The 21,551-nt window shown below is 44.7% G+C and overlaps 1 protein-coding gene across 7 annotated transcripts in view; it reads right to left on the reverse strand.

Moving 5' to 3' along the window:
* The window catches only part of LOC115130568 (protocadherin alpha-C2-like), a 177,691-nt gene that overhangs the window by 42,187 nt on the left and 113,953 nt on the right, over positions 1 to 21,551 (reverse strand). The window contains exon 1 of one of the 7 annotated variants that reach the window (XM_029661840.2): positions 18,946 to 21,348. The exons of 5 other annotated variants lie outside the window; for them this stretch is intronic. In XM_029661840.2, the coding sequence (XP_029517700.2) occupies positions 18,946 to 21,315 (2,370 nt within the window). In that variant the 5' untranslated portion in view covers positions 21,316 to 21,348. Of the gene's footprint in view, positions 1 to 15,814; positions 18,284 to 18,945; positions 21,349 to 21,551 lie in introns of those variants that run through there. One more of the 7 variants, XM_029661836.2, reaches the window with a different exon arrangement.

Here is a 21,551-nt window from a genome sequence, read left to right on the forward strand (position 1 = left end):
GGCTGCTCGCGATCTCCTCTCACTTATTGCCCGGAGAGTGACAGCTGGGTTGATCATACAGTATATTAAAATTACAGGGGTACTTGGCTGCCGCTCCAGTTTCACATCATATTCCTCGCAGTACACAGGATCCCCCCAGCCCCCAACCCCCAATATGTCGTCATATGAAGCATGTTCACTTCGGGTGAGCGGGCGAAACGAACCAGGTCATCAAACAAGATGCTCGAGACTTGCCTCTCCGCCAATCTGTCAAAACAAGCTAACATGTCCTCTCCTGTCAGACCCAAATTGCTGAAATAGTATAGAGCGCAAATTGCAGATGTAGAAAGCGTGGGCACGAAGAATTTAGACGAATTTCCATCACTTGACTAGTTACCACCTTCCCCAAACACCTAGCTAAGATATATCATATTACAAATAAACGAATTTAATCTTCCACCTGACGTAAAAGACCAAAATAATGTAGCTGTTTTTTCACAAAACTCTATTCTAGAATCCATCTGAGTGCTGGGAACGATTTCACACACAAATAGACTAACCCCTGTCAGTTTTAGAGATAGCTTTGGGGGCAGTTTACAACAAGCAATAGTCATTTATTAGCCTGGCAGGCATGAATATACACACACTACCGTGGTTCCTGGCGACTTGTTACACTTTCTTTAAAAGTGGACCTCAATTTTATAGACGATCGTGACATATGTTCATTTATTAAAAATCATGCGCACTGGACAAATTGTCTGGCTATATTAGACGACATTGTAGTAAGTGTAGAATGCATATAATTCCACAGCCATTGGTAGGCCGACATCTACGGTTGCGTTAGGGTTAAGCTGGTTCCTAATTTAAATTCGACTCAATATCTCAAACACCTCAAACATCTGGTCATGGGCCCGAGGTGGCTCACTGCGCAAGTCTGACCGCAAGGTGGTCGGTCTGGTAGTGGAGTAAAATGCCCACATCTTCCAGCTCAGACTTTCCTCCTAATTAGTACAGTCTGAACCCATGTACCCCTATTAGAATCCAATTTAAAAATCAGATTCAATTCAATTAAGAGGGGCCTCTTACTCCTAACGCAATCAGTACGACAAAGTGAGGGGGAGGATGTCTCGACACTGCCTAATTTATTTTCTATACCAACAGCACACAGCGGTTCATAATGAATTGAATCCCGGCTCTCGTCTCATCTTCGATCCTTTTACCTCTTGAAGGACAGACAGGCACCAGTTTGCTAGACAATCGGCTTTTATAACAGTCAAATTGACTGAGCCATACAGTGAGTGCAGTGCCATTCAAAGCACCACCGGGACATACACCCCATTGCGACCTAAACGCAGGGGAGGCTCCACTGGGTGGCAAATCCTCAACCTGGTCTCAGAGCATTTCATATTATTCTGTATGTAAATCCGAGACACTCCATTTAGTACAATATGCTACGTTTTGGCATGTGTTCATTTGTGGCGCACACTGCTCTGCTATAATCACTGCCCTTTATTAAGCTTTACATATCGGCCTCAAGGCCTATGATACGTTACAACCTACAACTCATATTATATGTTATGAATTTGCAAAGCGTACAATATTATACGGATTTGCAAAAACTTCCGTATGTTGCGAATTTGGAAAACGTATGACATGTTACGAATTCTAGCTAGGTGGCTAATGTTAGCTAGCTGGCTAATGTTAGCTAGGCTAGGGGTTAGGGATACGTTTAGGAGTTAGGTTAAAGGTAATGGTTAGGGTTAAGGGAATGGTTAGCTAACATTCTAAGTAGTTGCAATGCAGCTAAAAATTACTAAGTGGTTGAAAAGTTGCTAATTAGTGAAAATGTTAAAGTTTCCGTGATCAGATTCGAACTCCCAACCTTTGGCTTGCAAGACATAACCGTCTGTCTTATGTAACCATACCAAACACAACATATCATACTAATTTGATTCAGAGGGGTTGGGTTAAATGCGGAAAACACATTTCAGTTGAAGGCATTCAGTTGTACAACTGACTAGGTATCCCCTTTCCCCCTTTACCCCTTTCCCCCTTTAATTTAATGTCCCGGATTTACATTTACTATGTTACGTCTAGTCTATGACACCAGGCTGATATGCCAGGTGTGCTCTTGTGATCTGAGGAAGGGGGAGAAAGGGGAGGGGGGTGTAATAATCTAATATTTAGCAGTTCAAATCAAAAAATGCATTCTGATTGGGCACCTAGTCATGCAATGTCATAAGGTAACACCTTCATTACCTTGTTTAGGAAGCTCATTGGATCCCACCCAGGGTGGGGTCAAATTATGCAGACATCTACACCTAATAATAAGCTAGCTAGTATCCAGTAGCTTCAGTATCACAACAAGCACCTGCACATCCGTTACCCCAGCCACTAGCAACTGATGAGCCGTTGCATCGAACCAAACGTGAACCAGTGGAAGCAGAGTATATTGTTGTTCGCACATTCTTACAAAGTGAAATCACAACCACAGGCAGTGACAACAAATGGAGCTCACTCAGTGTTCTTCAAAGATACGGCGGGCCATTGTCAGCAACGTCGACTGTGATGTTGGCACGGAAACATGGATTTAAAATGCTCCTACAGGCATGTCACCCTGGAGCCAGCCTGATTAACATTTGGGACATCTACAGCAATGTGCGAAAATCCCTGCTCCACCCTAAAGAACGTATTCAGTAAACACAGACACAGGATGTTACATGAGATCAACAAAAAGCCTTTGCTCGTCCAGCTGGCATTTGAGAAGGACCTGACAAGTACGTTTCGCCAGGAAGGAAAATGGAATCAGAAATGTCACAAGGTTCAAAACAGCATGGAGGAGGCTGCAAGACTTCCCTGGCCGTCGTGCCAGAATGATTCATTCAATGGTTTTCCGTCATTTAATTAAGACCACTGGTTATTTGGCATATATTTTTATGTAATGTATAGTTTAGGCCTTTGCTTTTTACTTCAAAGTATATTTTACATTTATCTGTGATTCTTAATGTCATTGCTTGCTTTTACGGGTCCAATTGATATATACTGTGTATACAGCGCCTTCGGAAAGTTTTCAGACCCCTTGACTTTTTCCACATTGTGTTACATTACAGCCTTATTCTGAAATGGATTAAATAGTTTTTATCCCCTCATAAATCTACACCGAATACAGCATAATAGGTTTTTAGAATGTTTGCTAATTTATTCAAAATAACAAACAGAACTATTATATTTACATAAGTATTCAGACCCTTTACTCAGTACCTCGTTGAAACCCCTTTGGCAGCGATTACAGCAGTCTAGAGTCTTCTTCTCTGCAGATCCTACTTTCAGGTCTCTTCAGAGATGTTCGATCGGGTTCAAGTCCGGGCTCTGGCTGGGCCACTCAAGGACATTCAGAGACTTGTCCTGAAGCAACTCCTGCGTTGTCTTGGCTGTGTGCTTAGGGTCTTTGTCCTGATGGAAGGTGAACCTTCGCCCCCAGTCTGAGGTCCTGAGCGCTCTGGAGCAGGTTTTCATCAAGGATCTCTCTGTACTTTGCTCTGTTCATCTTTGCCTTGATCCTGACTAGTCTCCCAGTCCATGCCGCTGAAAAACATCCCAAAAGCATGATGCTGCTACCACCATGCTTCACCGTAGGGAGAGTGCCAGGATTACTCCAAGTGTAACGCTTGGCATTCAGGCCAAATAGTTCAATCTTGGTGTCATCAGACCAGAGAATCTTGTTTCTCATGGTCTGAGAGTCTTTAGGTGCCTTTTGGCAAACTCCAAGCAGGGGCTGTCATGTGCTGTTTACTGAGGAGTGGCTTCCGTCTGGCCACTCCACCATAAAGGCCTGATTGGTTGAGTGCTGCAGAGATGGTTGTCCTTCTGGAAGGTTCTCCCATCTCCACAGAGGAACTGTAGAGCTCTGTCAGAGTGACCATTGGGTTCTTGTTCACCTCCCTGACCAAGGCCCTTCTCCACCGATTGCTCAGTTTGGCCAGGCTTGGTGGTTCCAAACTTCTTTCATTTAAGAATGATTGGAGGCCACTGTGTTCTTTGGGACCTTCAATGCTGCAGAAATGTTTTGGTACTCTTCCAAATCTGTGCCTCGACACAATCCCGTCTCGGTGCTCTAAGGACAATTCCTTCGACCTCATGGCCTGGTTTTTGCTCTGACATGCACTGTCAACTGTGGGACCTTATATAGACAGGTGTGTGCCTTTCCAAATCATGTCCAATCAATTAAATGTACCACAGGTGGACTCCAAGTTGTAGAAACATCTCAAGGACGATCAATGGAAACAGGATGAACCTGAGCTCAATTTTGAGTCTCATAGCAAAGGGTCTAAATAATTATGTACATTTGTTTTTAATTTTTAATGCATTTTCAAAAAAATCTAAAAACCTGTTTTCATTTTGTCATTATGGGGTATTGTGTGTAGATTGAGTATATATATTTTAGAATAAGGCTGTAATGTAACAAAATGTGGAAAAAGTCAAGAGGTCTGAATACTTTCAGAAGGCACTCTATATAGGTTTGCGTTATTTGATGGGTATAGGGACAATGACCAATGTAACTTATTAGTTGTGCTCCGAGGTGAGCCTTTGTGCGGGGTGCGGTGCTCCTGTGTCCGGCTGTCCACTCCAGTGGTGATGACATTGGCAGTGCATTTAGGGTTATGCTTTCATCGCGTTGACTGGCGGTAGTCTGCTGTCCATGGTCCTGAGTCGACGGTTACAGTGTGTGCTGTTTTAACCTCCCTTGGGTAGGGGGCAGTATTTTCACGTCCGGATGAAAGCGTGCTCAAAGTAAACTGCCTGTTACTCAGGCCCAGAAGCTAGGATATGCATATAGTTGGTCGATGTGGATAGAAAACACTCTAAGGTTTCTAAAACTGTTAAGATTATGTCTGTGAGTACAACAGAACTGATATGGCAGGCGAACCCCGAGGACAAACCATCCCAACAAAAATAAAAATTCAGCCTACCACTGTTTTCAATGGCTGTCACTTTTATTATAAGGCTAAATCCTCCCAAATTGCAGTTCCTAGGATTTCCACTAGATGTCAATAGTCTTTAGAAATATTTTCATGCTGGTTTTTGGAAAAATGACCCAGAAATTGTAGTTTTTCTAGGTGGCTCCCATTTTGGCTGTAGTGTTTTCAAGCGCGTGGAAGAGAGTGCATTCGTTGGTATTTTTCTCCGGTAAAGACAATAACGATTCTCCGTCTTAAATTGTATTGTTTATTTACGTATTAGGGTACCTAAGGTTTGATTATAAATGTTGTTTGTCTTGTTTGGAAAAGTTCATTAGTAACGTTTGGGATTCATTTTGTATGCATTTTGATGGAGGGAAACTGGGTGGATTATTGAATGAAGTGCGCCAGCTAAACTGAGTTTTTATGGATATAAAGAAGGACATTATCGAACATAAAGTCAATTTGTGAAGTATCTGGGACCTTTTGGAGTGCCAACAGAAGATCATCAAAGGTAAGGCATTTATTACATCTCTATTTCTGACTTTCGTGGCGCACCTGCCTGGTTGAAATACACTGCTAAAAAAAATAAAGGGAACACTTAAACAACACAATGTAACTCCAAGTCAATCACACTTCTGTGAAATCAAACTGTCCACTTAGAAAGCAACACTGATGGACAATAAATTTCACATGCTGTTGTGCAAATGGAATAGACAACAGGTGGAAATTATAGGCATTTAGCAAGACACCCCAATAAAGGAGTGGTTCTGCAGGTGGGGACCAAAGACCACTTCTCAGTTCCTATGCTTCCTGGCTGATGTTATGGTCACTTTTGAATGCTGGCGGTGCTTTCACTCTAGTGGTAGCATGAGACAGAGTCTACAACCCACACAAGTGGCTCAGGTAGAGCAGCTCATCCAGGATGGCACATCAATGCGAGCTGTGGCAAGAAGGTTTGCTGTGTCTGTCAGCGTAGTGTCCAGAGCATGGAGGCGCTACCAGGAGACAGGTGGGGGTTGTGCAGAGAACACCAAGATTGGCAAATTCGCCACTGGCGCCCTGTGCTCTTCACAGATGAAAGCAGGTTCACACTGAGCACATGAGACGGACGTGACAGTCTGGAGACGCCGTGGAGAACGTTCTGCTGCCTGCAACATCCTCCAGCATGACCGGTTTGGCGGTGGGTCAGTCATGGTGTGGGATGGCATTTCTTTGGGGGGCTGACTGCCTGACTGCCATTAGGTACCGAGATGAGATCCCCAGACCCCTTGTGAGACCATATGCTGGTGTGGTTGGCCCTGGGTTCCTCCTACTGCAAGACAATGCTAGACCTCATGTGGCTGGAGTGTGTCAGCAGTTCCTGCAAGAGGAAGGCATTGATGCTATGGACTGGCCCGCCCGTTCCCCAGACCTGAATCCAATTGAGCACATCTGGGACATCATGTCTCGCTCCATCCACCAACGCCACGTTGCACCACAGACTGTCCAGAAGTTGGCAAATGCTTTAGTCCAGGTCTGGGAGGAGATCCTCAGGAGACCATCCACCACCTCATCAGGAGCATGCCCAGGTGTTGTAGGGAGGTCATACAGGCACGTGGAGGCCACACACACTACTGAGCCTCATTTTGACTTGTTTTAAGGACATTACATCAAAGTTGGATCAGCCTGTAATGTGGTTTTCCATTTTGATTTTGAGTGTGACTCCAAATCCAGACCTCCATGCGTTGATAGATTTGATTTCCATTGATCATTTTTGTGTGATTTTGTTGTCAGCACATTCAACTATGTAAAGGAAAAAGTATTTAATAAGAATATTTCATTCATTCAGATCTAGGATGTGTTATTTTAGTGTTCCCTTTATTTTTTTGAGCAGTGTATGTTTTTCATGCTTTTGTATGCGGGGCGCTGTCCTCAGATAATCGCATGGTTTGCTTTCGCCGTAAAGCCTTTTTGAAATCTGACACAATTAACAAGACGTTAAGCTTTATTTTGATGTATTAAACTTGTGATTTTATGAAAGATAAATATTTATAATTCTGTAGTTTGAATTTCGCGCTCTGCAATTTCACCGGATGTTGGCCAGGTGGGACGCAACCGTCCCACCTGGCCATAATGAGGGCACCTTGGGCTACCATTCTTCCTGGGGCTTCTCTTCAACATTGCTTGCTTTCTTGTGTGCAAAATGACAGTGCATATGGTTGCATTTCAGATAGGCCTCCATTTTTGTAAATGTTGTATGTCGCAGTAGTTGGACCAATACCTTGTCTAGTTTACTGAAGTAAGTAGGCAAACATTCACTCTGTTGTGATTCATTCATGTTCATGTTGTGATAGGTTATTATGACACAACTAATGTTAGCCTACTAGCCTACTTTTTCGCCCCCTCCCTGCTCTCTTGCTATAGTGTGTGTGTGTGTGTGTGTTGCTCTCGGGAATGAGCATTTCATCTTGTTCGCGGCAGATTCAAATTGCTTATAGAATATGCACTTATTTTGATTTAGTTTTTAGCTTTTCTGAAACTCTCCCACACAGAAAACATTGAGCACCTGGAGAAGTGGTGGCTTGGTTACGGTCATTGCATAGTGCCACAAATTCAACAGAAATGTAGCCTTTAGTTCTAGTTATTGAAGTTTAAGCTACGAAGCCTGTAAGAATCTTTGACAGTGTCGAGCGGATCTGTGCGTGTTGGTAGGCACAAATTGCAACGATTGCTCATTGTTCATGCGTAGGGCCTCGTTTCAGATACATTTTTGTACATTTGAAAAGTAGTAAAACCCAATCTACTGTACCTTGTGTTATCAGGGACCTAAAGCAATACTTGTTGTATGGATTTAAAATGACCCCTCAGACGAGTCATCCTGGAGCCAGGCTTGCCTAAACAGTAATGTTATTGAATGCTGATCTCATCCTATTGATTTATTTAATCAAAAAGGGAAACTACTAGCATAGCCTGGAGCTCATTTACTTTAAAAAATGACTCAAACTAAATTTAGTTTTCATCAATTATAAAATTGGCTCAGCCGGTGGTCATTCATTGGTGTATATGTCTATCTCTGGGTAAATCCCACAGTAAACATAGTCAGAGTTATAGGCCTATATCAGTATGGTAGACTGAGCATCAAGTTGTTGTTCTGTGTTTATTTGGGACTGTGTGACCTCAGAGAGCACTAGTGCCAGTCTGATTCACCCAGGCACGCAACACGCCCACACAAACCTCCCCTCTCCCGGTGCGGCTCCAGCTCTCCTCCACTGAACCCTCTGCCCACGGCAATGACATGCACTGGCAGCCCGCAAGACGGGCGCTGAGCAGTGAGTCACTCCGATGCTACAAGTAGATGGATAGATAGCTGAGCGACTCTTCTTCACACTCCAAGCGAGGCTGAGGGGGTGGCGAACTGGGGAGCTGGAGAGATGCCACGGAAGAGAAGAGAGATGGAGGTGCAACGGGACTTGAGTCCCGGGACGTTTTTTCATTGGACAGAGTTTTAAATGTTATTTTCTATTTTATACATCCGCTCTCCTTTCTTTTTTTTCCAATGACCAATTTAACTGAAATGTGGAGATGACACAGCGGGGCTCTCGTGTCGGTCCGTACTCGTGAGTCTCAGAAGCATGCGAGCCGCAGCGCTACCCCTGACATTCAGAAGATTCTCCCAGCGGGGCGCCCAAGCTCCATGTTTACGGCAATTTGAGACAGCAATGAAAAGAGGCAACCGTTATCTCGCCAATTACACACACCGCGGGATTTTACACCTGGCCTTTTCCACCTCGCTCCGTTGTCTGCCTCTCTCTCTATCGTGTTCTGCTCTCCTCTCGTTCTCTGTCTATTGGGCTGATGGTACATGGGCAGGTAACTGACATCTCTCTCACTGTACCTGTTAGAATCCACCCATCTGTTCCGCCGTTAATTGCACGCCACAGATCTGTGCATTATTTCATTTGCACTCAAGGGGCTCGAGATTAAGTATCTAAATTCCTCCTCTGCTAGACAAACAGATGTCTGTCTCGCCAGAACAAACACAGTACATGTCCCAATTCTCTTCAATGGCTCCCTCTCTCTGCTCTTGTCCTTTCACCACTGACTGAAGGGTGAAATCATATATTCTGCCTCTGTCTCCCTCTATCCCATCTCACTCCTCACCAACCATTACTGTCTCTTTCCTCTCTTCCTGCAATCCTCCCCTACTCGTCTCAATCTCACCGCCCCCTCTCTTTACCCTCTACCAACTGCCTCATACTCTCCCCTCTCAGTGCCTCTATCCTTCCTCTCTCCTGTTTCACCTCCCTCCCTCCCTCCCTCCCTCCCTCCTCTCTGGTCCAGCTGTGCTGTGTGTCTGTGACATCCGTTGCTCCAGCTGGGAGAGCTGTGGCCCAGGGCCACCAGAATGTCTGAAGTGGAAACACGGGAGCTAATGTCTCTGCTGCTGCTGCCTCTCCCTCTCCCTCTCCACTGTCATGTTCTCTCTTAAAACCACCCCAGAGAGAGAAGGGGAGCGGGACAGAGAGAGGGAGGGGAGAGACGAGAAACAGAGGGGGTAAAGACTGACAGGAGGAGAGATGGAGCAGTGACTGGGAGAGTGAAAAAGGTGCAGAGCTCTGAGTGCACTCCCTGTGCTCTCTTTTTGGAGCTAGATGAGACATAATATTAATGACCCTCTCCATCCATTATGCAAGATGGCGGACATATTAATAACAGGCTCTCCAGTAACACTCTCTCTGTTGAGACACATGAATTGTCCCAGTTTAAAAGCCATTCGTCCAGCCCCCTCAGCATCTGTTATGCCATGTGGAAGCCCTCCGTTTCTGAGTCAGATGTCCCAGCTGGAGGAGAGCTCGTCAGAGAGATGGGTCATGGACGGTACTGGGTGAATCAAGCCTCAGTCGCTCTGTCACACACACACATACAAAGGGACTGGGACCAGCACTGACTCTAGCCCTGGGTGAAGAGACTGAATGAGCATCTGGGCTCTGAGAGTGTCTCGTCTCTTTGTTATCGTCAGCTGCTGTCTCGTCTGGTGTTCTCAGGGCAAGGAGTGATGACCTCATACATGCCCCCCCTCCCCCGCGCCACACAAGATGGAGTCAGAGCTTTGAACCACCTACTGTTCATCGTGAAGAGACACAAACATTATGTGTAGTTACACTGTGCCTATACGTAACTACAGGATTTAGACCTCTTATACAGAACTTCTGCATGGCACAAATCTTGCCACCACATTACACTGCTAAAATAGGGTACAGCACACAAAATGGCCACCTGGTTTTCTAGGACTCTTGCATTTAGGAAATCCATTAAAAATAATCATGAAAAAACAAAATAGCTTTCTCTCTCTCTCTTTTTCTCTGTCTGTCTCTCATTCTCTCAAAAAAAGAAAATGCCTGCAGGCTGTTGTGTAGGAGGACAGCAATCACAGCGTCTGTGTTGCCAGGAGAAAAGGCCACAGTGATGAAAAATCTGCATCTAACAAGCAGGAAATGACAAAACATCCATTTCCTCAGAGAGAATGATATATGTAGGCTAAAAGGAGGAGAGGCTGACAAACCATGAAAGGAAACACACTGATCATCACCATTATCACAAATGATACTTTACTCTTATTTTTCCTAAAGTGAAGAGAACAAATCCTGACCATTTAGGTGAAGAGAGAGCCCATTGCATCAGGCTGCACCACTTATTGGAGGGATGTGATAAATGATGGAGATTCATTCATTTCAATTGCTAACTACAATATCTGCCATATTGTGTGAGTTGAGAGATTTGTTTTTCTGGAACTAAGCGTTTTAAGATTTGTGCCACAGAGCGAGAGAGAGAGAAAAAAATCTAAGGGGCGGTGTTCTGTCTCAGTGCCAAGAGCACTGCAGTTTGCAGCCAGGACAGGATGAGAGAGGGAGAAACAGTAATACTGGGACCTCTATTGGTGTAAGAGGATACTGCAAGGACAGACTCAGCATGGTCTCCACAATGTGTGTGTGTGTGTGTGTCTCAATCCGCAGCTCTCCTCCTTTCCTCTCCTCCCGCGTCTGACAGTGTGGCTGTGAAGGACAGTGCCAGGCCCCCTCCAGAGGAGAGAGAAGGAAACTAAAAGACGCTGACGAGAGAATCTGTTTCCAATGACAACACCCTCAGCCTGCAAGAGAATACATGTCTGCAACAAGGCATTACAAATCACACAAGCCAGATCTCACAGATTGATCAGAGCACTCTGTGGTAAACGTGATCAACCACACCCGTAAGCACAAAAAACCCCAGATATAACTAACAGATAACATATCTGGTATTTCTGTCAGGTAACCCAGCGGTTAAGAGCATTGGGCCAATAAACACAAGGTCGCTGGTTTGAATCCCCAAGCCGGCAAGGTAGGAAAATCTGCAGTCCTGCCTTTGAGCAAGGCAGTTAACCCCCCGACAACAACTGCTCCCAGTGCGCCGGTGACATGGATGTTGATTAAGGCATCCCCCAGCACCTCTCTTATTCACAGGTTTCGAGTTAAATGCAGAAGACACATATCGGTTGACTGCATTCAGTTGTGCAACTGACGAGGTATACCCCTTTCCCTGTTAATGAATCCAGAAATGAACCATGATATCGTAAAGACCTTCCAGCAAACAGAGATCAAAGGCTACCGTGCGGCAAAACTCTTAACTGCATTTTGTTTCACGTCCGATTAATAACATGCTAACACTCTAGCGCCATCAGCGCTAACTTTGTAAAACCAATGTATAATGAAAGACCGCACACCTTTCTACCGAGAATCTCCATCTAAAGACTCATAGATCGAAGGGCCTGTTTGAAAGGGGTGCGCAGGTTTACCCCTGCGTGTTGAACTGGTTCATAACATGCTTTAGAACCTTTTCAATCTCAGATATAACATCTTGGTTTCAGTAGAGATGAGGACCCCTTCCCATGTATGTAGGATGAGGTGGAGAGGCTGTTCTGGCTGCGTTTGGTTGTGCCTTCCCAAGTGTACCTCCCTTTCAGCATAAAGAGTTGGATGGAGAGACTGTGCTGAGTGCGTTTGGTTATGCCTTCCCCAGTGTATCCTCCTTTCTGTGTAACGGGCATGACAGTACGAAAGTGGAAGTAAATCTCTCCTCCGGGGTCCTGGAGGGGTTAAACAGGGTGTGGGCTGTCCCCGTTCTGCCTAAACAGATTCATGTTGTGGTAAACAAAGCTATCTGAGACAGCAGGCAGGCGCCCGATCCCGTCTATCCCTCCTAATGCCATAATGTGTGTGTGTGTGTGTGTGTGTGTGTGTGTGTGTGTGTGTGTGTGTGTGTTCAGTCTTTATCTGTGACCAATTCTCAGCCCCTTGTATTTCCACTTAGCTGCAAGACACCTGTAGTTGTTTAATTTGTTTTCGTCTGCCTCATCAAGGCTCTCTCCTTCTCTCCCTTTCACGTGATTTCACATTCACACTCCCTGTTCTAATCTGTCACCTTTTTGCTGTCTTCATCTCCCTCCCTCTTTCTCTCAATCCATTATTCTCTCTGTATTCTCACACCTTTCTCCCTCCCTCCCTCTGCCTTTCCACTCTCTCTTTTTTCATCTTTGAGTGGGGTGGATTTACATTTGCAGTTCTCACTCTCTCTCTGAGAAACAGACTGGTGCACGTCAGCAATGAGGATCATCTCCATGGCAACCTCCATGGCAACCTCAGCTGAGCTCCCTTCCCCTTGCCAAGAGCCACACCCAGGAGGGAGGAAACCAGGACGTGACGTGTTCACAACCGAGTGTCCATGCATGCATGTCTGTGTGCTAAACAAAGGACGCTGGAACAAAGCCAGGACATAGAGCAGGCGTCTCAAGGTGCCGCATTATCATTAGCCCAATCATGTCAACCATGATGCAACCTAAATCTGAACCAGAGAGCTGGGGGTAAGGGTGTCTTTTTGGGTAACAATAGTTGACCCCATCTGGATGGTTACTGAACCTAAATGACTTACAGTAGGTGAATGAATGCCCCCTGCTGTAGAAATACAATCCAGTAAAATTGTGAAGCACTTAGCTGGCTACCTCACCAGGGATAATGTACTTAGATAATCAATAATGTAATGCTTTTTGCAACACTGGGGCCAGCAGAGCAGAGGGAGAGGCTTTTAGCCAACACACACTTAACACACAGCCAATGTAATAAACACGTTATTGAATAACACACACTCAGCTAAATACAGGACTACACACACTGCTGCTCACACAAAGAAACTCATACACTAAGTGCAATACTGTTTAATACACCAACATGAATCTGTTGATATTAGGAAATTACACACACTCAAATAAACACATGTACACAGAGAACACACTGACAAACACCCACCCACACACAGACATGGTGGTGACCTGAGAGCTAGAGGGATAAGCCCTGCGACCTCATTCCCCTAACCCTTTGTCCCGCCTCCCCGATTTAGCTGTGATTGACTGATGAGTTGCTGCCGGTAACGTCAGCCCCGCCCAGCCCAGGCTGCAGCTCGCCGAGACGCCAAGGCTCTGAGAGATCCTTTCTGCTGCAGAGCAGAGCAGAGCGGAAAATTACCACAGCCTCTCTCTCTCTCTCTCTCTCTCTCTCTCTCTCTCTCTCTCTCTCTCTCTCTCTCTCTCTCACACACACACACACACAGAGCTGCAGCCTACAGAGCGCATTCTGAACCACTCGAATGCAAAGAGACAGCCTCAGGCATTGTTACTGGAGCCACACCGGGCCAAACGCAGCACAGAGAGAGAGAGCGTGGCGACATAGAGAATATATTTTGTGTGACTCTCAGACACCTAGTAAACACATACTGACTCGCATTGAGCTCAGAGGGCACTGCAATCTTCCAGACACACACTGACCCACTTACACATGAATTGCAATATTCAGAACCCCCGTGTGATCATAGAGAGCCCCCCAAAGCAGACCACATAGATAAGACCACATTCTGAACCAACCAAATGATCATACAGTGGCTCTGAGCTGGTATTTTATTTAGTTGTTTTTACTGACCGACCACTCACAAAAAAAATAGGTCAGTGTATTATGAAAGAGTATTAAAGAACTTATTATCAAAGAGAAGTACATCATAGAGCTTTGTGCGATACAGAGACCAAGGGGGACAGAGCTACATTGAGGCCTAGACTACACAATATTTACAAAGCCCACTTGAATGCCACTGGTTACAAACAGCACCACTTTAAATGGCCAAAAGAATGCTCAATCCGCATGAGTAGATAGCGTTTGCTGTTGATAGACACAGTCTGTGTAGTCCAACAAAAAGGGGCCGAGCAGCTTACACGCTGAGCGGATCGAGCCGCCCTGACACACTTAGCGCATGTTAATGAAAATGAGAAGAATCCTGTTTACAGCATGCTCAGGCTGATAGCATGCGTGTCTGGGGAGACCTGCTGCTAATTCACCATTACTCCTCTCAGCTGCTCCCCCCCCCCCCCCCCACACACACACACACACACAGACACACACACATGAAAACAAGGTTGGTGGACTGAAGGAGGGAGGGTAGATGGAAGGAGGGTGGGAGAGGGCGATAGGGAGACAAAGAGATAGATGGGAATTGATATCGAGCGGAACACTGAGGCTGAGAAAATGGAAGGAAAATGTTGTATAGAGAGCGAAATAAGGGGAGAGAGAATAAGAGGGATGGAACGAGGCCTGTGGGCTGAGGGGAAAGGTAGGAGGGGAGGGGCAAAGAGGGCATTGAAGGGTGGGAAAGCAAGAGAAACAGTGAGACTGGAGGAAAGAGAAATTATGAATTAGAAAAGGGAACATAGACCGAGAAAGACAGGCAGGGATAGTGGCTGAGGGAAAGGGGCAGAGGGTTTGAGGGAAATCGATTAAAGGATGGGAATGCAATAGGAGCAGAGAGACCATGAGATTGAGAGAAATGCACAGTGAGTCAGGGAAATGTACAAAGCAACAGCAGGGGTGAGAAACAGAGGGGATAGATAAAAAGGATAAGGGAGAGAATGAAAGAGAAGGATTACTCATGCACTCCGATGTGAAAGAAAAGGTTGTTACAGTAGTAATCCTCCAAGCTGAGGGAACAGCAGAATAAAAGGCATGAGAGCGAGAGAGAGGCCTATCCTGTCATCCACACACCTCCTGGGGACTCAAAAAGATAGGCAGGCCCCTGCTTGTGCCAAGCCAGCTCACTCATACACAGGAACGCAGGCTCCTCCATTTACACTCAATTTAAATGACTGTCTGTTTGCTTCAATTTATATTTCACTGAACCTCCGTGGTGGTTTGTAAAAGATTCAACAACATGCAATCACCATCAATGAATCAATCTTGTGGATGCAAGAGAGAGAGCGAGAGACTACGGACTTAGAATAATGCGCTAAGTAGTAATATTCTAAACACGGGGGTAAGTGTTGACATTATATAAATAGAAAATGGAAATAAAACTACATCATATGAAAGAAAGTATTGGTTGTTGCACAATCATGAAGAAAAAAAACAGAATCCATCAAGAAAACAACAGCTGACGTTCTGATTCTGCTGCCATTAAAAAGCTCACAATTTGCCTTTTTCAATTAGGCTGAAACTCTATCATCCATTGAAACAACTAATTTTTGGATCATTGAATCAAATACAAAAGTAACTGGGAACACATTTCCACAGCGTCATAGAGAAACATTCGAACGTCACAGATGTTAACTAGTTCAGCACCATGGACAGCAACACTCACTCTATCAAGACATGAGGCTACACGCTCATTGAAAATAAGCAAAAGGTGACAACTCTAGAGTTAAGGGTTGTTTTCTAAAGTAAGAGAAACTTTGAAAACAATATTCTTGACTGCAAGAAGTTTAAAGGAGCAATAACGGTATAATTCAATAGAATAAAATGTCCATTCATGTATAGCCTAGATCTTACCTTCTCTTTGTTGGGTAATGTCTGAGTCCTGTAAAACGTGTCATTTCCATTAATACTGATCAGTTCTGCATCTGCAGGTGGATACGGTGCGGGGAAAACCACTACGTCACTCTTCGGTGTGTCTGAACTGAAACACACGTCATACTGCTGAGTAGATTTAGAGTAAGACCAGCTCCCGTCGGGGTGTGTGGTGATCATTGGGGCGCTGTGCATGCCGAAACTGTCGTCTCTCTTGAAGCATTTTACAGCTATTAAACTGATCAGGCTCAGTAAAAATATCACTGACACCGAGGCAATGGCGATCAGCAAATACAGGTTTAAATCAGAGAAGCTTTCCTCCTTTCTTGGTACGTTTCTGTATTGAGTCTGGATTTCACCTGTACTTTCAACCACCACTACATCAATAGACACAGTCGCTGACAGGGAGGGTTCTCCGTTATCAGAAACCAACACGACCAACGGGTGAGTTTTCAGGTCATTGTCACTCATTCGCCTCTTAGTCCTTAGTTCCCCGGTGCTGGTTCCGATTCGGAAGAGGTTGGTTCCCTTGGGCTCAGAGATGTGATAAGAAAGCAGCGCATTGTAACCAGAGTCGGAGTCTACAGCCCTGATCTTGGCCACAAAGTAGCCCGCTTCAGCAGAATAGGGAATGTTCTCACTGTTAACGGAGCCGTGATCAGAATAGGGCGCGAGAATCCCAGGACTGTTGTCATTCTCATCCAGAATAAAAACGTTCACAGTCACGTTGCTGCTGAGAGGAGGAACACCAGAGTCTGTGGCCTGAACTTTAAACTGGAAAGTTTTTATCTCCTCGTAGTTAAAAGACTGCAGGCTGACTATATCTCCTGTATCTGAGTTTATATTTACAGAAGATGATACGAAAACACGTTTATCTAATGAAGAATAAGTTACTTTTGCATTTTCATCTGAGTCTGGGTCAAAAGCAGACGTCGTACAAATGACGTCTCCTACCTTACTGTTCTCTTTAACATAAATATTAATCACTGGTTCTGAGAACCGAGGAGCGTTGTCATTCACATCAGCAACGTGTACAGTAATAACGCTGGTGCTGGAGAGAGGCGGGGTCCCTTCATCCGTAGCTGTGATGGTGACATTATACTCAGAAACACCCTCTCTGTCAAGAGGCCCATCTACTACTAAAGAATAATGATTGTTATAAGAGCTCTTTATCGTAAATGGTACGGAGTCTAGTATTTTAACCTGTACAGCGCCATTTTTGCCTGCATCATTGTCAATTATTGTTATCAGGCCAACCATTGTCCCTAATGACGCATCCTCTTTTACAACGTTAACTAAAGACGTGACAGATATCTCTGGTGGATTGTCATTCACGTCGGTAATTTCAACCAGCACTTTACAGTGAGATGCTCTTGGCTTGTGGCCTTTGTCTTTAGCTTGGATACGGATTTCAAAAACGTTGTTGGTCTCGTGATCAACCACGCCTTTCACGGTGATTTCTCCAGTTACGGAATTAATTGCGAATGCATCAATGCTATTGTCATTGTTTTGGTTGATAAAACTATACACTATTTCTCCGTTTAGCCCCTCATCTGAATCTTTCGCTTGAACCATAATCACGGAGCTACCTGGAGGCTTATTCTCAGGAATACGAGCTTTGTAGAGGGGCTTTGAGAAAATAGGAATATTGTCGTTAACATCCTCTACATTTATAATAATAAGTGAGGTCCCAGATCGTGGAGGTTTTCCTCCATCTACAGCGGTCAGTGTGAGCTGGATAACGGGCTGTTTCTCTCGGTCTAAAGCTTTCTGCAGCACTAACTCAGCAGACACACTCTGCTCTCCGCCGTTCTGTACATCCAGGGAAAAGTGTTCATTCGGGCTCAGCTTGTAGCTCTTTACCGAGTTAGCTCCTATGTCTGCGTCGTAGGCGCTGTCCAAAGGAAATCTCTCACCTGGAAATGCAGACTCCGATACATTCAAATAGGTTTTAGGAGACCTAAACGATGGCGAGTTGTCATTTATATCCAAAACATTTACCTCAAGCCGGTATAGGTTCAATGGCGAATTCACAATGGCTTCTAGCGTTAAGGAACACTTCGTGCTCCGAGTACAGAGCTCGTCTCTGTCTATTCTCTCCCTCACGGACAAAATTCCAGTCTTTGTATTTACATCGAAATACCTCTTATTGAGTCCCGAAATCTCAAACCCACGATATTCAAGGTCCTGCACGTTAAGATGCAAATCCTTCGCGAAATGTCCGACAACAGTGCCCGGGTTAGATTCCTCCGATATGGAATAGACAATCTGTGCTGATGCGATACTCCAAAGATGGGACAAAGGCAGAAGGTAGTACATCCACGGATGAAAAATAAACGCTTGGTGAGTCATTGTGACAGTATTATGCTTATTAAACCTCCAGCTACCAAAAGCAGCTGTCGTCCGCATAGCTGCGTAATTTCTTAAAATCCAAAACAGACCCAGACGAGATCCACGATGTTCTGCTGCTCGGGCAAACAAAGCGTTTTTTTCGACACCGAACAATGCCCCTGTAAAGGGAGGAGCCTCAAACAACGAGCGAGGATTTACACTGTGAGAGCAGATAGCGACACCGCGTGGATATCGACAGAGAAAACGGAACAACTCGGCTATAGATTTCTGTGGAAGTGAAGACCAAAATCAGCAATCCCTCAAAACACATAAAGGGACCATACAAGCTACGGATCATGACCACAATATCTGTTAATATCCGATGATATTGGTGAGTTCTACAGTATTTTAAATGTGATGAGGTAAAAAGGACTCAATTTGATACGGCCTAGTTAACACAGACACCAGAACCCAAATGTTCAGCCACTTCATCAGACAAACTTCTCGCAAACGGGTGTGATGCGTTTCAGCACCATGGAGAGCGAGACCGCTCTCGCTTTAACCATCCAGGCAAATAGCAAGCAAATGTTACAACTGGTACAAATGTTACAACTGGTACAAATGTTACAACTTCAGAACGTTCTAAAATAAAACCGATCATTCAAACGAGTAACAAAACAACGTCATAATAACCAGCATAAGCAAAACAATGCAGATAACTTGGTAGGCCTAAACAAAGGGAGAAAAACAGATTTCACTTTTAACTGACCTGTAACCCTTACCTTGTCTTTGTTGGGTAATGTTTGAGTCCTGTCAAACGTGTCATTTCCATTAATACTGATCAGTTCTGCATCTGCAGGTGGATACGGTGCGGGAAAAACCACTACGTCACTCTTCAGTGTGTCTGAGCTGAAACACACGTCATACTGCTGAGTAGATTTAGAGTAAGACCAGCTCCCGTCAGGGTGTGTGGTGATCATTGGGGCGCTGTGCATGCTGAAGCTGTCGTCATTCCTGAAGCATTTTACAGCTATTAAACTGATGAGGCTCAGTAAAAATATCACTGACACCGAGGCAATGGCGATCAGCAAATACAGGTTTAAATCAGAGACACTCTCCTCTGTTCTCGGCACATTTCTGAATTGAGTCTGGATTTCAATGGTACTTTCAACCACCACTACATCAATAGACACAGTCGCTGACAGTGAGGGTTCTCCGTTATCAGAAACCAACACCACCAACGGGTGAGTTTTCAGGTCATTGTCACTCATTCGCCTCTTAGTCCTTAGTTCCCCGGTGCTGGTTCCGATTCGGAAGAGGTTGGTTCCCTTCGGCTCAGAGATGTGATAAGAAAGCAGCGCATTGTAGCCAGAGTCGGAGTCTACAGCCCTGATCTTGGCCACAAAGTAGCCCGCTTCAGCAGAATAGAGAATGTTCTCAGAGTTAACGGAGCCGTGATCAGAATAGGGCGCGAGAATCCCAGGACTGTTGTCATTTTCATCCAGAATAAAAACGTTTACAGTCACGTTGCTGCTGAGAGGAGGAACACCAGAGTCTGTGGCCTGAACTTTAAACTGGAAAGTTTTTATCTCCTCGTAGTTAAAAGACTGCAAGCTGACCATATCTCCGGTATCCGAGTTGATATTTACAAATGATGATATTGAAACACTTTTATCTAATAATGAATACGTCACTTTTGCATTTTCATCTGAATCTGGATCAAAAGCAGACATCGTATAAATGACGTCACCTACCGGACGGTTCTCTTTAACATAAACGTTAATCACGGGTTCTGAGAAGCGAGGAGCGTTGTCATTCACATCAGAAACGCGCACAGTAATAACGCTGGTGCTGGAGAGAGGCGGGGTCCCTTCGTCCGTAGCGATGATGGTGACATTATACTGAGAAACACTCTCTCTGTCAAGACGCCCATCTACAACTAAGGAATAATAGTTTTTATAGTTCGACTTTAATTTAAAAGGAACAGCCTCAACAATATTACAGTAAGTTAGGCCATTTTTCCCTCCGTCTTTATCTATCACTGTCACCAAGGCGACTACCGTGCCTATTTCACTATCCTCTTTCACTGGGCTCATTAATGACGTCACTGATATTTCAGGAGCATTGTCATTAACATCAACAACCTCAACTAATACTTTACAATAACCACTGCGAGGTGATGAACCTTGGTCAGTTGCTTGTACACGTATTTCATATGCTGCGTTTTTCTCCTGATCCAAATGTCCTTTGACAGTCATTTCACCTGTATCTGAATTCAGGGCAAACATATCAGCAGGATTCAGATTCCCACGCTCAACGAATGAATACACAAGTTTACTATGTAGTCCTTCGTCTATATCAGTAGCACTAAGTGTTAAGACTGTAGTCCCAAAAGGTATATTCTCAGGCACACTGACCTTATACAGCGGCTTGCTAAATGAGGGTGAATTATCATTAGAATCTATGACATTTACAACAATAGGCAGCGTTCCGGATTGTGGAGGTTTTCCTCCATCTACAGCGGTCAGGGTGAGCTGGATAACGGGCTGTTTCTCTCGGTCTAAAGCTTTCTGCAGTACTAACTCAGCAGACACACTCTGCTCTCCGCCGTTCTGTACATCCAGGGAGAAGTGTTCATTCGGGCTCAGCTTGTAGCTCTTCACCGAGTTACTGCCCGTGTCTGCGTCATTCGCTATTGGCAGTGGGTATCGCTCGCCGGGGTATGAAGATTCAGTTATGTTAAAAGTAGCAACCTTTTTAATGAATGACGGAGAATTGTCATTGATGTCTAAAATATTCACCTCGATGCGGTGGAGAAGCATAGGATGGCTCAATATGGCCTCTATATTTAGAGAGCACTTTACCGTACTCGGACAAAGCTCCTCTCTGTCTATTCTCTCGTTAACGAACAGTACTCCTGTTTTCAGATTCGCATCAAAATACCTCTTACTCTGTCCCGATACAATCCTTAGACCCCTTGACTCCAGTTCGTGTACATTAAGGTTTAAATCCTTGGCGAGATTCCCCACAAACGTGCCTTTTTCCACCTCCTCTGAAACGGAGTAAGAGATCTGCGCTGCAGACCAGTCAAATAAACAAAGCAACGCGACGCACTGAATCCAAACGCCTTCTCTTTGTCTTCGACAACCCATGGTTGCTTTTTCAAAATGAATTAATCCAACAGAATATATTCACATTTCCACGAAACCTAAAAACCGGTAAAATGTTTTTAAAAATCCACCCAGCCCATTCCGTCTCACCACCATTCGAGTGTTTCGCATCACAAAGCTCTCGAGACTGGTGACTCTATTCTCTTTTTCTTTCAGAGAGGAGGAGTCATGGAATATCAGGGACTTCATTTACTTCTGTGGTCTATAGTGACACCGTG

Source organism: Oncorhynchus nerka, linkage group LG6 (assembly GCF_034236695.1).
Source record: "Oncorhynchus nerka isolate Pitt River linkage group LG6, Oner_Uvic_2.0, whole genome shotgun sequence".
Taxonomy (NCBI): Eukaryota; Metazoa; Chordata; class Actinopteri; order Salmoniformes; family Salmonidae; genus Oncorhynchus; species Oncorhynchus nerka.